This window comes from Sebastes umbrosus, chromosome 15 (assembly GCF_015220745.1).
Source record: "Sebastes umbrosus isolate fSebUmb1 chromosome 15, fSebUmb1.pri, whole genome shotgun sequence".
Taxonomy (NCBI): Eukaryota; Metazoa; Chordata; class Actinopteri; order Perciformes; family Sebastidae; genus Sebastes; species Sebastes umbrosus.
This window is the reverse complement of record NC_051283.1, coordinates 25021247-25034156: the sequence shown is the minus strand read 5'-3', so window position 1 is coordinate 25034156 and position 12910 is coordinate 25021247. Positions and strand designations below refer to the sequence as shown.

At 38.9% G+C, this 12910-nt stretch overlaps 2 protein-coding genes across 5 annotated transcripts; one reads left to right on the top strand and one right to left on the bottom strand.

The window, feature by feature from the left end:
• The first annotated feature begins 490 nt into the window (after positions 1 to 490).
• On the top strand, positions 491 to 9318 carry zgc:101785 (uncharacterized protein LOC450032 homolog). Its single transcript, XM_037793867.1, has 14 exons — positions 491 to 597; positions 871 to 910; positions 1996 to 2092; positions 2243 to 2331; positions 4764 to 4877; positions 5016 to 5106; positions 5196 to 5275; positions 5674 to 5712; positions 6249 to 6339; positions 6440 to 6535; positions 6634 to 6689; positions 8733 to 8840; positions 8953 to 9064; positions 9104 to 9318. Exons 2-13 carry the CDS (start codon positions 884 to 886, stop codon positions 9010 to 9012), a joined length of 948 nt encoding a protein of 315 aa, XP_037649795.1. The 5' UTR covers positions 491 to 597; positions 871 to 883; the 3' UTR covers positions 9013 to 9064; positions 9104 to 9318.
• Positions 9192 to 11164, bottom strand: LOC119502720 (integumentary mucin C.1-like). Of its 4 annotated transcripts, none has more exons than XM_037793870.1 (3): positions 10962 to 11164; positions 10230 to 10360; positions 9192 to 10169 (listed from the first exon to the last, which is right to left on the bottom strand). In XM_037793870.1, the coding sequence occupies exons 1-3, from the start codon at positions 11013 to 11015 to the stop codon at positions 9782 to 9784; spliced, it is 573 nt and encodes a 190-aa protein (XP_037649798.1). In that variant the 5' UTR covers positions 11016 to 11164; the 3' UTR covers positions 9192 to 9781. The 4 variants fall into 4 exon arrangements, with proteins under 4 accessions (XP_037649798.1, XP_037649800.1, XP_037649799.1 ...); XM_037793872.1 differs by having other exon boundaries at positions 9192 to 10121; XM_037793871.1 differs by having other exon boundaries at positions 9192 to 10175; positions 10236 to 10360.
• Positions 11165 to 12910: the final 1746 nt, after the last annotated feature.

Genomic DNA, 12910 nt, shown 5'->3' with positions numbered 1-12910 from the left:
AGACCAGCAGACACAAATGCAGGTGCTGAAAAGCCCTTTTGTTATCTCTCGACACACAATCAGGTTATATGTGAGCACACTGGTCTGTTTTATTCTGAAACCAGAGTTTGCCCCCTTACTTACTTACCTGCCATGTTGCCTGGTGGTTTTGTTATTAGACATCTGCTCCATCTTTGAGATAAGCTGTAAAATGGCAAAGCTAAAACTAAAAATTCTTCATAATAAAGGGGGATACATTATAGCCCAACAATTCCTCACATTTTTTTTATCCAAATCAGCAACATCATCTACAGTTCATGGTCATTTCACAACAAAGGCTACTTGTAAACAAACCAGACCGTCTGGATTCCTCCTCTCCAGGTATTTTACAATGGGTTGTCATAGTTCTACGGACCTACAGACTAGTGTTGACAAAGCTGCGAAGGTGAGCTGAGCACCGATTGGTCAGCTGTCTGATCAGCAGTCAGGTGGGGGTGAACTTCAGAAGGTGTGGCACAGTGAGGGTGGGACTGACATACAGGGCTGATTAGAGGAGGTTGTAAAGGAAATTCCACAACCTCCACGACTTCCTACAGCTGCCACATTGTTCTGTTACAGGTAGGAGAAATTAGCATTCTTTAAAGAAAAATGTACTTGTGTTATTCTGTCATGTGTTTGTTTGTCTTAGTCTCTTCTAGATAAACACTCAAAGTCATATAACTGTTTTGTTTAGATAAGTACAAATTCAGAATAAGGTTACTTCCATTTTCCCTTTCCTACTGTGCTATTCACACCACCAAATTGGATGTAATTTTATTTTGATACTGTGCTTATATGCTGTGTTATTAACTGTATATTTATACATATGTATGGACCTTTTATCTCTTGCAGTTAAAGCAAAACCATGGACCCCGAGTACTTCAAATCGTATGTAAGTAGACTTTTCCTGCCATTGCATTTTGATTCTATTTACCGAGACGCCACATTTGCAGATAATACAATCTGCTGTCTCGTGTTCTCTCGTTATCTACAAAAGCCACTATGTGGGTGACGCCTTCAGGCATGAGGATGTCCTGTAGAGGAATAGTTCACTAATTATGCTGTCATACTACAACTACTTCAAGCAGGAGTATAAAACATTTCACATTCTTTAAATTCAAACACAATGAAGACTGACTTTGCTCATCTTCCGTTAACACCTTCATGGTTTGTCTGTGTAAATCATCATCTTCTCTTGTTACACGTTCCACTTGTTCCCTGCCACCCACTTCTCATATTTTTATATATCTATATATTCCTAAACAGACAATGTATGTGTCCAATGTTAGGATTTATGCTCAATCTTCCTTGTGTTCTTTTTGGTTTGTCTAAATTAGGGCTGTCAAAGTTAATGTGATAACGCGTTAGCGCAAATTTGTTTTGATGGCACTCATTTCTTTAATGCAACTTGTGATTTTTAGGTTGTAGCTTGCTCAGTTTTAGGGCTAGAGTTTTGGCGAGGAAAAACTGTCATGGCCATTTTCAAAGGGGTCCCTTGACCTCTGACCTCTAGATATGTGAATGAAAATGGGTTCTATGGGTACCCACGAGTCTCCCCTTTACAGACATGCCCACTTTATGATAATCACATGCAGTTTGGGGCAAGTCATAGTCAAGTCTGCACACTGACACACTGACAGCTGTTGTTGCCTGTTGGGCTGCAGTTTGCCATGTTATGATTTGAACATATTTTGTATGCTAAATGCAGTACCTGTGAGGGTTTCTGGACAATATTTATCATTGTTTTGTGTTGTTAATTGATTTCCAATAATAAATATACACATACATTTGCATAAAGCAAACATATTTGCCCACTCCCATGTTGATAAGAGTATTAAATACTTGTCTAATCTCCTTTTAAGGTACATTTTCAAAAGATAAAAAATGGCAGATTAACTATGGACAATCATGCAATTAATTACAACCCTAGTCTAAATGTTTTGTTTCTCTCTCTTACTCTCCCTATTCGTCATATAGACCATGAGTTGGGGCACCCTAGGAACGGTGCGACCCTACCCCAATTTCCACTCTGACCGGGATGCCATGGAGCTCCAGGCGGCGCTGGAGAAGAAAGGTACTTCTGCTAGTAGATTAAAAAAAGCTTTGGAAAGCGTTGTTGTTGCCCATCAATATTGGATAAAGCTGTACACAATCCTACTTTTTATTTGACCTCCTAACATTCCTCTCCCCATCGTTAAATCATGACATTGTGTACCCGGCTCAGATGCGGTGACTCTGGTGAGAATCTTAAGCAATCGGTCCAACGCTCAGAGACAACTGATCGCCACGACCTTTGAAGAAATAACACAAAAGGTAAAGAAACACTTCTTACTTAATTTATCAATTTACAAGATAAAAAAGGCTCTAAAAAAGCATTTAGAAACTAAAACATGATATTCAGAATAACAGTCTCAAAGTGCAAAGTCACAGCAGCCTCCCAATGTAAAATAGAGAATCCATGTTGTGCAATACAACAGAATGTAGAGTTGCAATGACAATATTGAATGTTCCAAATGTGTGTTTGCTCATCTGTAACTTCCAAGTGTTTGCTGTTCAACCATTATTTAAACTGGTTGTAAAGGGTTTGAACACACCTTTGTTTAGAGAGGGAGTAATACGCTACAATAAGACAACAAGTAATGTCCCAGAGGATGAATGTCATACACAAACTACAACATTTAACCCACTATTTCTTTCACACTAGGATGTGATAGTATCTGGCAGATACTATCACACTGACACTTTGTTGTCAAACAGCCAGGAATCTCTTTTCAGTTGCATAGTAACAGCCTATCAGAGTATCTTTGGAAAGTCCAAAGAACAGAAACAGAATTGATGATGTCATCTGGCACACATTTTTGAGTCCATAGCGTGTTATTGAATAGGCTATTAAATTTTAACAAGAATAAAACAAAATGAAATAGCCAAATGGTTAGAGCAAATATATATACCCTCTCTCGTTCCCGTTTCTGGACTGCCTCTTCACCATCAACTGTCCAATAAAGTCCAAAAAATAGTCTTTAAAAAAAGTGAAATAGCTAAAAATCACAAAGCGTCTGTGCAGCAGCGCCAACGTTTATTCACACGTTAAAAATGAAGTGCACAATGTGTAAGGTGTCCAGGTGGAGGCTCAAGTGTATTATTGCACTGACACCACGATCATTAAAGGGGAACTACGCCCATTTTCAAAAGTCATACATGTTATTCCTATGGTCTAAGATAGTCCAAAACATAGTAGTAAACATGAACAACTCTCTCCCAAATCCAAAAACTAGAGTGCTAAAACTCAAACTTGTGATGTCATTGGGTATAAAGTGTAGAGCGGCTCCATAGACAATGAATGGGAGAGATGTTCTAGATGACACTGAGGGCACCCAGGGGAACGATCTGAGTATATGGGAACATTAACACACACCACAATATAATAAAGCTCATTTGGGTATAAAAAGAAAACAAAGTGAAATCAGTTTTTTATTCATTGTCTATGGAGCAGCTCCAGATTTTATACCCCATGACATCACAAGTTTGAGACTTCCTTCTCTGGTTTCTGGCTTTGAGAGAGAGTAGCTCATGTTCACAAATATTGATTGAACTTTCTGAGGCCATGGAAATAACATAGTGGAATTCTTAATTTAGGTAGTGTTCCCCTTTAAATTCAAAGTTGTTAGACAGACAGTAGTATATGGGTGGAATACTGCCTTGGTTGCACTTTTACAGTCATCTACTTCACTAGGTGGCGCTGTCGTGAAAAACTAGGGTCCTAGAAATGTTGTCGTAGGACTGCGGTCCTGAAACTGCAGCTTCCTCGATTACAGGAAGATAATATTTCGACTACTTGTCACAGACAAAAAGAGAGTCAAACCGTTTTAAAAAATGTGTTTGGTGAGAGTCAGCTAAATAAAATAACAAACATCACTCAACCCCATCGCCTACTATTGTTTATATTTTAAGGAACCTCTTGTCTACCGTCCCGCTGTATCATCCAGGGCTGTGCAGTTCAGAGGATGAGATCGGTGCATGATGCGTGCACATACAGACATAGATATGAAACAGTTTTATATATGCAAATTTCAGAGGAGATTTGCGGCGTTGAAAAAAAGCCTGCCCTTTCAAAACTACTTGCTAACTGCTAACGTTACTCACGTTAAGTAGCGGTCCACTTCCATTTGGTTTTGGTACCTTTGGCTTTCACACCTGATGCGAACCGTACCCGAATACACATGAACCGTACTCCAGACCCCCTTTTCAAGTGTACTAGAGTTCGGATCGACGAATCGTGCCCCGAGTACGGTGTGCAGCGTTCACACTAATCAATCAAACTGGATTTTGGTGTACTCGGATCCCTTATGTGAAAGCACCCTTAGCTGTTAGCTACTGTAAACTGTTATAAAGCAGTAGGTGTAGATAGAAATGTTGCCATGGATACCTGCCAGTTTATATATTTTGAGCGCTGATTTAGTTACATTAATAGTTTAGTAGTTTAGTTAATTAATGCATCACTAATTATAATACAGTTATATAATATAGGCTTCTATTCTGAAATCAGCATAATGAGTTCTTTAACTTTTGGTTCTTTAAGTATATTTTGATACTAACACTACATTTTAGGACTTTTACTTTTCCTTACAAACTAGCAAAATAAGACCTCAAGTAACCTAGAGGTTTTTTTTTTCTGATCTGGTACATTGAGAGTCAACAGAGAAAGTCATGAGAAAACATTAGTGTTTATTCTGACTTTGTGGCAGGACCTGGCAACCGGTGTGAAGAAAGCTGTGGCTGGAGATCTGGAGACTCTCCTGCTGGAGCTGCTGATGCCTCCTCAGCAGCATGAAGCTTATCGCCTGCAGCAGGCCATGGTGGTGAGTGGGTGTTTGTGTGCTTGTATACATATTTTAAAGGACTTGGAGTGGGTGTTTTTTCGTTGAAGCAGGGATTTTACCTTGCTTGTCTGTCATATCCCAGGATATATACACAGTATATGTTGTGTGTGTGTGCAGGGTCTGGGCACAGATGAGGAAACACTGATGGAGATCCTGTGTACACGCTCCGCAAAGCAGCTGCAAGAAATCAATGCTGCATACAAACTATGTAAGTCACAGAACTTTCCCAGCCTTCCTCCCACCCAATTCATTTTGGGTTGACATTTACACCTAATCCATATAATCTCTTGTTTTCAGTGTATAAGAAGGACCTGGAGAAGGAACTGAGCGGAGAAACCTCTGGAGACTTTGAAAAGCTTGTTTTGGCTTTGTTGAACGTAATTTGAATATTTGTTTCCTTTACCGTCACCTTTGACCTCACAAGTAAAGTGATTGGCCTCAAAAGTGTTGAGGACAGTCAGTAAAGCTTTAAATTATTATTATTACTTATTTACCAGGAACAATGCACATTAATCAACATTACAGCTTCTACCTCAATGTAAATGTGCCAGACTTAGCTGGCTATCTGTAATCCCGGGGCAGCTTATCAGGCTTTCATATTATTGAAACAATTTATCTTGGATATGAAATAGCAGTGAGGCAATGTCACAGCGGAAATGTAAAAAGGATTTTCTGTGACAGGTTCTTCTAAAAACATCATTTATTTGTGCTTTGTGTGGGATTATGACCTTGAAATTGCTATTAAAAGTGTTTTCTTACTCCTCTCTCCCGACAGAAAGAAGATGTTGCCAGTGGAGTTCGAAGAGATATTGAGGTATTATTTTCCATGATACTTTTACACACTAACATTGTGGTCCAGGAGGGAATAAGGGGCAGCTGTCACTCAAATGCAGAGAGTTGAGGAGGAAGCAGGAGTACTTAAAGGGGACATATCGTGTTCATTTTCAGGTCCACACTTGTATTTTGGGTTTTATACTAGAACATGTTTACATGCTTTAATGTTAAAAAAAACACATTATTTTTCCTATATTGTCTGTCTGACTATACCTGAATTCACCCTGTGTCTGAAATGTTCCGTTTTAGCGCCTGTCTCTTTAAGACGCCCTCCTGAAAAAGCTCTGATTGGCTCACGAGATAAAATATGGTGCACCTTTGCAAAAGTAGTTCTCAAGCTGTGTGTGGAGAAACTCAGATGGGGGCGGGGAGGAGGGTATATCCTAATGAGTATGTGACATAGGAAGGGGAGCCAAATCTTAATAGCTTGTTGAATCACATACAATCACATCAAGCCAGACAAATCTGAGATTTCACCCCTTTCTGATTGTGTGTTACTGTTTCTTTTTAATCCAGTCTCTCTCTGCATCACTGAATGGGAAAAAAGCTGACGTAGGACCGTGGATTGACATACTGACCTCCAGACACTCAGACCATCTTGACAAAGGTGAGGCTGTAATATATGTTTCTTACATATTCTTGTTTCTGTGTGTCAGAAAGTCTTCCCTGTTTTTAGTTCTGAATATGTTCATTCCCGTTGTTGACAGTGCTGATGGGTCTGGAGATTCAGAGCGGACAGACGATGGATCAGGTTCTGGAGAAAAGGTTTTCAGGAGACTTTCGGATTGGTTTGAAAGCTTTAGGTAAATATTGTTTGCGATACTGTGTGGGTGATCCGTATAAATGGACTACGTGTCCATGTTGAGTAGTCACTAATATTTCTTGATATGTGTCATGACAGTACAGAGCATTCAAAGCCCCGACGTCTTCCTCGCCAAAAGACTAGCTTCCACCAAGGTAAGACGCTGTCGTCATCAATTGTCTCTTTTATTCTGATGATTTTATGTGAAATGAGGATAAGATTATCAAACCATACTGTGACTGATTGATGGATGGATGAAATTATTTATTATTGCATTTATCAGTATAACGACTCTATGAATTTAACCGTTTAATGTCCTCGCTAAGAAAAAAGGAATGGCAAACAAATTCTCTTTGCATTTTAATGTCCTTGAGGCATTAATAATAATAATAATAACAATCAATGTTTTATTTTACTGCCATATGTCAATGGAAGTAGTATTACCAGTACTAGTATTATTCCCATGTATTTATCTCAGAAAATGGTGGAAAATCATACTGATATAATTTGGTCATCAAATATATAATGGAATAACACGTTTTTTTATTTCATAAAGAATTGTAAATTTATTATCATCACTATTTTTACCACTAAATGACAATTCGGTTGAATTTGGTTGAGTTTTTAGAAAGTAAAAAATCATATATTTGAAATTATTTCAGCATATATATAAAATGGAATAACATTAAATATACCATATTAACAACAATGAATGATCAGAATTTTTTTTTATTTAGACCATTACACGGTTTTAAACATAACAATTAGAAATGTGTCCCAGTTTATTTCCTGTTGCAGTGTATGTGAATGACATCAGCTGACAGGAAGTAAACATGGACCCAAGCTGTTGCCTAGCAACGCAGTTCCGTTGCAATTCCGTTGCAATTCCGTTGAAATGTGCTAAAACGGAGCATTTCAGACAGAGGGTGAATACAGGTATATTCAGACAGACAGTATAAGAAAAATAATGTGTTGTTTGAATATTAAAGCATGTAAATATGTTCTAGTAGAAACCCAAAATACAAGTATGAACCTGAGGATGAGCATGATATGTCCCCTTTAATACCTGTACCCAATCCCTTCTGCATGGGCTATGACTGACACAACAAGGGGGTGTCTGCCACCTTGTGGAAAGGTACAGGGAACTGCATAGGTTTGAGTTCTCATACTTCAAATCAATAACATAAATAACCACAACCTGCAACAAAACAAACACTTATTAAAGGATGATATTACATATAAACCAGTTACATTGCAATAGGGAGTCATTTATGATCTCTGAAATTCTAATTAGCGGTCAGTTACACCTGTGATTTACGGAAATGGTACTTTGTTATCTATCTTGTTTATAATATCATTTTCTACTCACTGCCATAAACATATTCATAAAAATAAATTGTTATTGTTGTCTTGTATATAATATGTGTTATAGTAGCTATAGTTAGTTTCCGACCCCATTGAAAGTTTAAATGTCTGAAAATGTCCTAAAAAAAATCATGTGCCTCTGTGTCCTCCGGTGCTCCTAACGGCATCTAAAAGATTTTACATACTGGAGGAAAACAAGCAGTAAGAGCTGATCTGAGGTCTGCTGTCCAGCTGCCGTCGATGAGAGCCGGCTGTCAATCACTTGCGAACTCCGACCAAACGGTCAAACTAGGCAGCGCTGATCAAATGTGAATCAATATTATGTTACGTTAATGCCTATTTCTCGCCTCAGATGTTTTCAGAATTATCTTGTAGTGCGCGGTTTAGCTGTAAAATGAGAACGTTTGTGACGCCGCCACTATTGTGAAATCTGGTGAAGGAATGCCAAGTTCTGGTCACATGACCAGAGCACAGCCAATAGGAACGCTCTCTCTCTGAAATGACCTGTGATTGGTTAAAGTCTCCCGTCACGGGCTGGATTTTCTAAAGCATGAAAACAGAGCCATGAGGAGGTGTAGAAGTCTAGTTATCTCTCAGAACACTTGAATTACAATATGCTGAAAGGTTATTATGGAATTTCTGCCCAATGATGCCAAAAATATACTGCCTACTGCCACTTTAACATATACTGTAGGTGTGTGACAGGTGTCTGTACCTTTAACTCACACACTCAGATATACACAGTGTACAGATATACAAAGATGAGTGGTTAAACCAGGAGTCCCAGTGAAGGCAAACCTGTATGTAACACAGCAAACATTTTGCTCTTTCAGACACCAGTGATGCAGGGGATTATGGTGTCTCACTCCGAGGAAGATCTGCTGTGTATCCGAGCTGCCTACCGCAAATTAACAGGCACTTCTCTCTACACCGCTCTACAGGTGGGTCACACACATAATACTTTTTTTTTTTTTTCAAATTTTCTTTTGTCTTTTAAAGGAAAAGTATAGTCATTTTTTTTTTTTACATGTGAACTTCAATTCTTTTCAACAGAAACAGTTCAAAGGAAATCATCTACAGGCTCTGCTGGCCATCTGTCGATCTGAAGATTAAATAAAAGCTATTGAGGAGCGATGGTAATACAAACATAAACTTTATGATGTGTTGCTATTTTTCATATTTTATGGAATCTCACTTAATGACATGCTTTGCCTCTGCCTGTTTTAACGACTTATACTAATACATGCAACTAAATGTAACAAAATAGGTGTTGGATATTTTATGAGTGCAGTTTGGTTATTTGTTTTTATTACTTAACATATCTGCCACAGTACTTCCTCTTTACCCTGATGATGTACATACAGTATTCCTTTTTAACCAAATGGAACTAATAAACAAAGAATAATGGCATCCATTTTATAATGTTGTTTGTCCTTTTTGTTAATGTTAATATATGAATGAATGAGAGCATACACGCAGTATAACAATCACAGTTTGGTCTTAACTCTGGCTAACATAAAGCTCACGCAGCCTTTAGACTACACATTGAAATAGCTCTGAGTCAGTCACATTTATACAGCATATTAGTAGCCTCAATCATCACTTTCTCAATAACGAGTTGTTCCTGATGTCACACACTGTACAGTTTAGATCCATTACTATATATGTGTCTGTTAACCTGGTGATTTAACAAATACCTTACGTTCATTAATATACACATTAATTTAAGAACAATTTGGAAATGTCATACATAATCTAGCCTACATAGATTTTACTCAATCCTTCAGTCCCTTCTTTGGATCTGCGTTCAGTCCAACTCAACCTTCAATTATAAACTCTGAGGAACAAGAATCTTTATGTTCTTTTAGGCCAGTTATGCAGCTCAGGGCCAGAGCGCGTAGAGCAACAATGGCACGATGGACAACAGCCGAGAAGCAATGACTTCCGAACCTCCGTTGATTGTAGTGGTGGTGGTGGTGGTTTGGGTGGTTGACATTGTGGTTGTTGTAGTAGTTTGGTTGTTCATGTTTGGGGTTGTAGTGTTGGTTGGGACGGCGGTTGTGGCGGTGGTTGGGGCGGCGGTTGTGGTGGCGGTTGTGGCGGTGGTTGGGGCGGTGGTTGTAGTGGCGGCTGTGGCGGTGGTTGTAGTGGTGGTTGGGGCAGTGGTTGTAGTGGTGGTTGGGGCGATGGTTGCAGTGGTGGTTGGGGCGGTGGTTGTAGTGGTGGTTGGGGCGATGGTTGCAGTGGTGGTTGGGGCGGTGGTTGTAGTGGTGGTTGGGGCAATGGTTGCAGTGGTGGTTGGGGTGGTGGTTGTAGTGACGGCTGGGGAGGTGGTTATAGTGGCGGCTGGGGAGGTGGTTGAAGTGGCGGTTGCTGCTGTGGTGGTCGCATTAGACGTAGTGGTAGTCGTAGACCCGGTTGGAGTGTTGCTTGTAGTGTTGGCTGTAGTTGATGATTGAGTCTGATTGGGAATAGAGTGGAAAAATCATTTAAATCATTGTCAGAAACAAAAGCTACGTATAGAGCGTACGCCAACAATACTTTCCATAGTTACAATCCATCTATGAACATGATTTACCCAAGCCATTGTGTTGGAGACTACTTTTTTTTTTTGTTTTACTTGTTATCAATTCTAATGTTGCTCTGTAATTCCAGTGAAATGATAATACATTGTCTCTGTAGTCATGTTGCAGTGGATTAATTTCTGCCCTTTTGATACATCCTGCCTTGTATATCATCAGCACTCAAATAAGTTTTTTTTCCCCACAAATAAGTACAGTTTTAAAAACATCAATTCTCTGTTTTGTTTCAGAAAGTCTTAATGATCAAACTCCTTGAGGTAAAGTTACAATAAAGCATTTTTCTTTGACTATTACAGCAGTATAATAAACATTTGATGGCTACAAAACCTATAAAATTACATAGTAATTGTATCTAACCTTGGGGATAAGTCGACTGACCCCCAACTGACTTTGCCAATGGGCACTTATTGTCTTTGTCTTGTTATGTGCAAAGTGCAGAAATAAATCTCGACAGATAGTTAAGTAATTTAAAAAGTTTACCTTTCCCAATGCCAGCAGAGCCAGTAAGCAAAATCCTAGAGCCAATATCTTCATGGCGGCGAGTCAAGAGGAGGCAGAGATGCACCAGAAATGCTACTGAAAAGGTCCCGTCGTACAGAAGGCAAGCTGATGGGTTTTGTTGTGCAGTGACCGTTCCCAAACTGTAACCTGGAACCTGTTTTACTCCTTGATTCTGGGAAACTGAGATGAAACGTTTTGTTCTTCCTTTTATACAAAAATATCACGTTCCAGGCTGGGGGCAGGGAGGTGTGGATTTATGACGTACAGTATAACCTGGCCAAGGTTTCAGGAAGTTGGATGGGGAGGTGCGAGATGTACATGTGTGTGAACTGACACACAAACACACGCTTCTTCACAGTTTTTATGACACCGGTCAGTTATGAGGAAGTATGAATTCTTTTAATATAACAACGATCTCCTCCGGCTAACCTCTCATTGACTGCTCATCTTTCTTCACCCCAAACTCAAATTCATACTTGCTGTGCATCTTAGAGCGCCTGGCAACTTTAGGAAAACATTATATATTAAAAAAAGATATATTATGGGGAACATTTTTACAATCATGGGAAATATTATACTCACTTCCTGGTTTAATTTTTAACTATAAACGAATGTGCCAGAAAGGCTTCTGTACTGCTCAGACTTCCCTGTACTGATATAGCGTCATGTCATTTTATTATTTCGACATCGATTGGTGCAGTTATGATCTATAAATAGAAGCAGTTTGTAAAGGAAAATATGAATCGTTCCTTCCTCCTCCTGGAGGATAATTGACAAAGTGCTAGGTTACGATATTATTTCCTTGTGTGAGAGCTTAAGTTTGAGGATAAAGGTCATTGTTAAGATTTTATTCCCAGATGAGTACTTGAGACTGATCTCCAAGCGCTGCTACTGAGAGGCTTTAATCAACATTTAATAGCTTTTTTGATTATTTTATTTCTTTTATTTTACTTATTTCTTCAGCTGGTGCCTCCATTGAGAGTAGTTGAACAAACGCATGAATCACACTTTTGTGATATTGTGATACCATCTTTGTCGCTGCACCTGCTGACTCACATTCATGCTTGTTTACTCTTTTATCCTTTTCTTCTGTCATGGACTTAACAGGCAATCTTACCATGAAATGTGTGGTAAATAATGGTGTTTAAATCTTCTACTGTATGTAAGCTGAAATTTGACCTAGTCCCACAATATTTAAGTTGTTATTACCTGAAAGATAAGAAATAAATATGCTGTTTTAAGACACATATGAGAGGATGTTAAGGATTGGGCTGTAGTCCAACTGGGTGTTGGCTTAGTATTAATATCAAATTGTCCTCATAACACACAACAGGAGCTTGTGTACAGTAGAGCCTCTTGAATAAGCTTTAGTTCTCTGCCCCGTTTCCTCAAACATAATTTTGGCACAATAGCTTGATCAATTACTGTTTGCAGTGTGCCATGGCGACAGAAACCTGAGTAGATATCTCAGATCGAGCATGTCATATTGTGTAAAATTTGTTTTTAATCTCCTTGGTTTCACATAATTGCTTTCTTTATGCAAATATATATATATATATAAACTGCAGCCCAACAGGCAACAACAGCTGTCAGTGTGTCAGTGTGCTGACTTGACTATGACTTGCCACAAACTGCATGTGATTGTCATAAAGTGGGCATGTCTGTAAAGGGGAGACTCGTGGGTACCCATAGAACCCATTTACATTCACATAATTTGAGGTCAAAGGTCAAGGGACCCCTTTGAAAATGGCCATTTCGTTTTTTACTCAACAAAATGTAGTGTAAGTTTGGAGCGTTATTTAACCTCCTTCACAACAAGCTAGTATGACATGGTTGGTACCAATGGACTCCTTAGGTTTTTTCTAGATTCATATGATACCTGTATCTAGGTTTTACAACCTAAAAATCTTAAGTTGCATTAATGCGTT

What these genes read in the sequence shown, in the direction of transcription:
- zgc:101785 (XM_037793867.1), top strand. Translation starts at nt 884, where the DNA reads ATGGACCCCGAGTACTTCAAATCGTAT. An exon ending in GCCTGCAGCAGGCCATGGTG is followed by an intron (nt 4,878 to 5,015) that starts GTGAGTGGGTGT and finishes GTGTGTGTGCAG; the next exon opens with GGTCTGGGCACAGATGAGGA. An exon ending in TTGTTTTGGCTTTGTTGAAC is followed by an intron (nt 5,276 to 5,673) that starts GTAATTTGAATA and finishes CTCTCCCGACAG; the next exon opens with AAAGAAGATGTTGCCAGTGG.
- LOC119502720 (XM_037793869.1), bottom strand. Translation starts at nt 11,015, where the DNA reads ATGAAGATATTGGCTCTAGGATTTTGCTTACTGGCTCTGCTGGCATTG. An exon ending in CTCTGCTGGCATTGGGAAAG is followed by an intron (nt 10,361 to 10,961) that starts GTAAACTTTTTA and finishes ATTCCCAATCAG; the next exon opens with ACTCAATCATCAACTACAGC.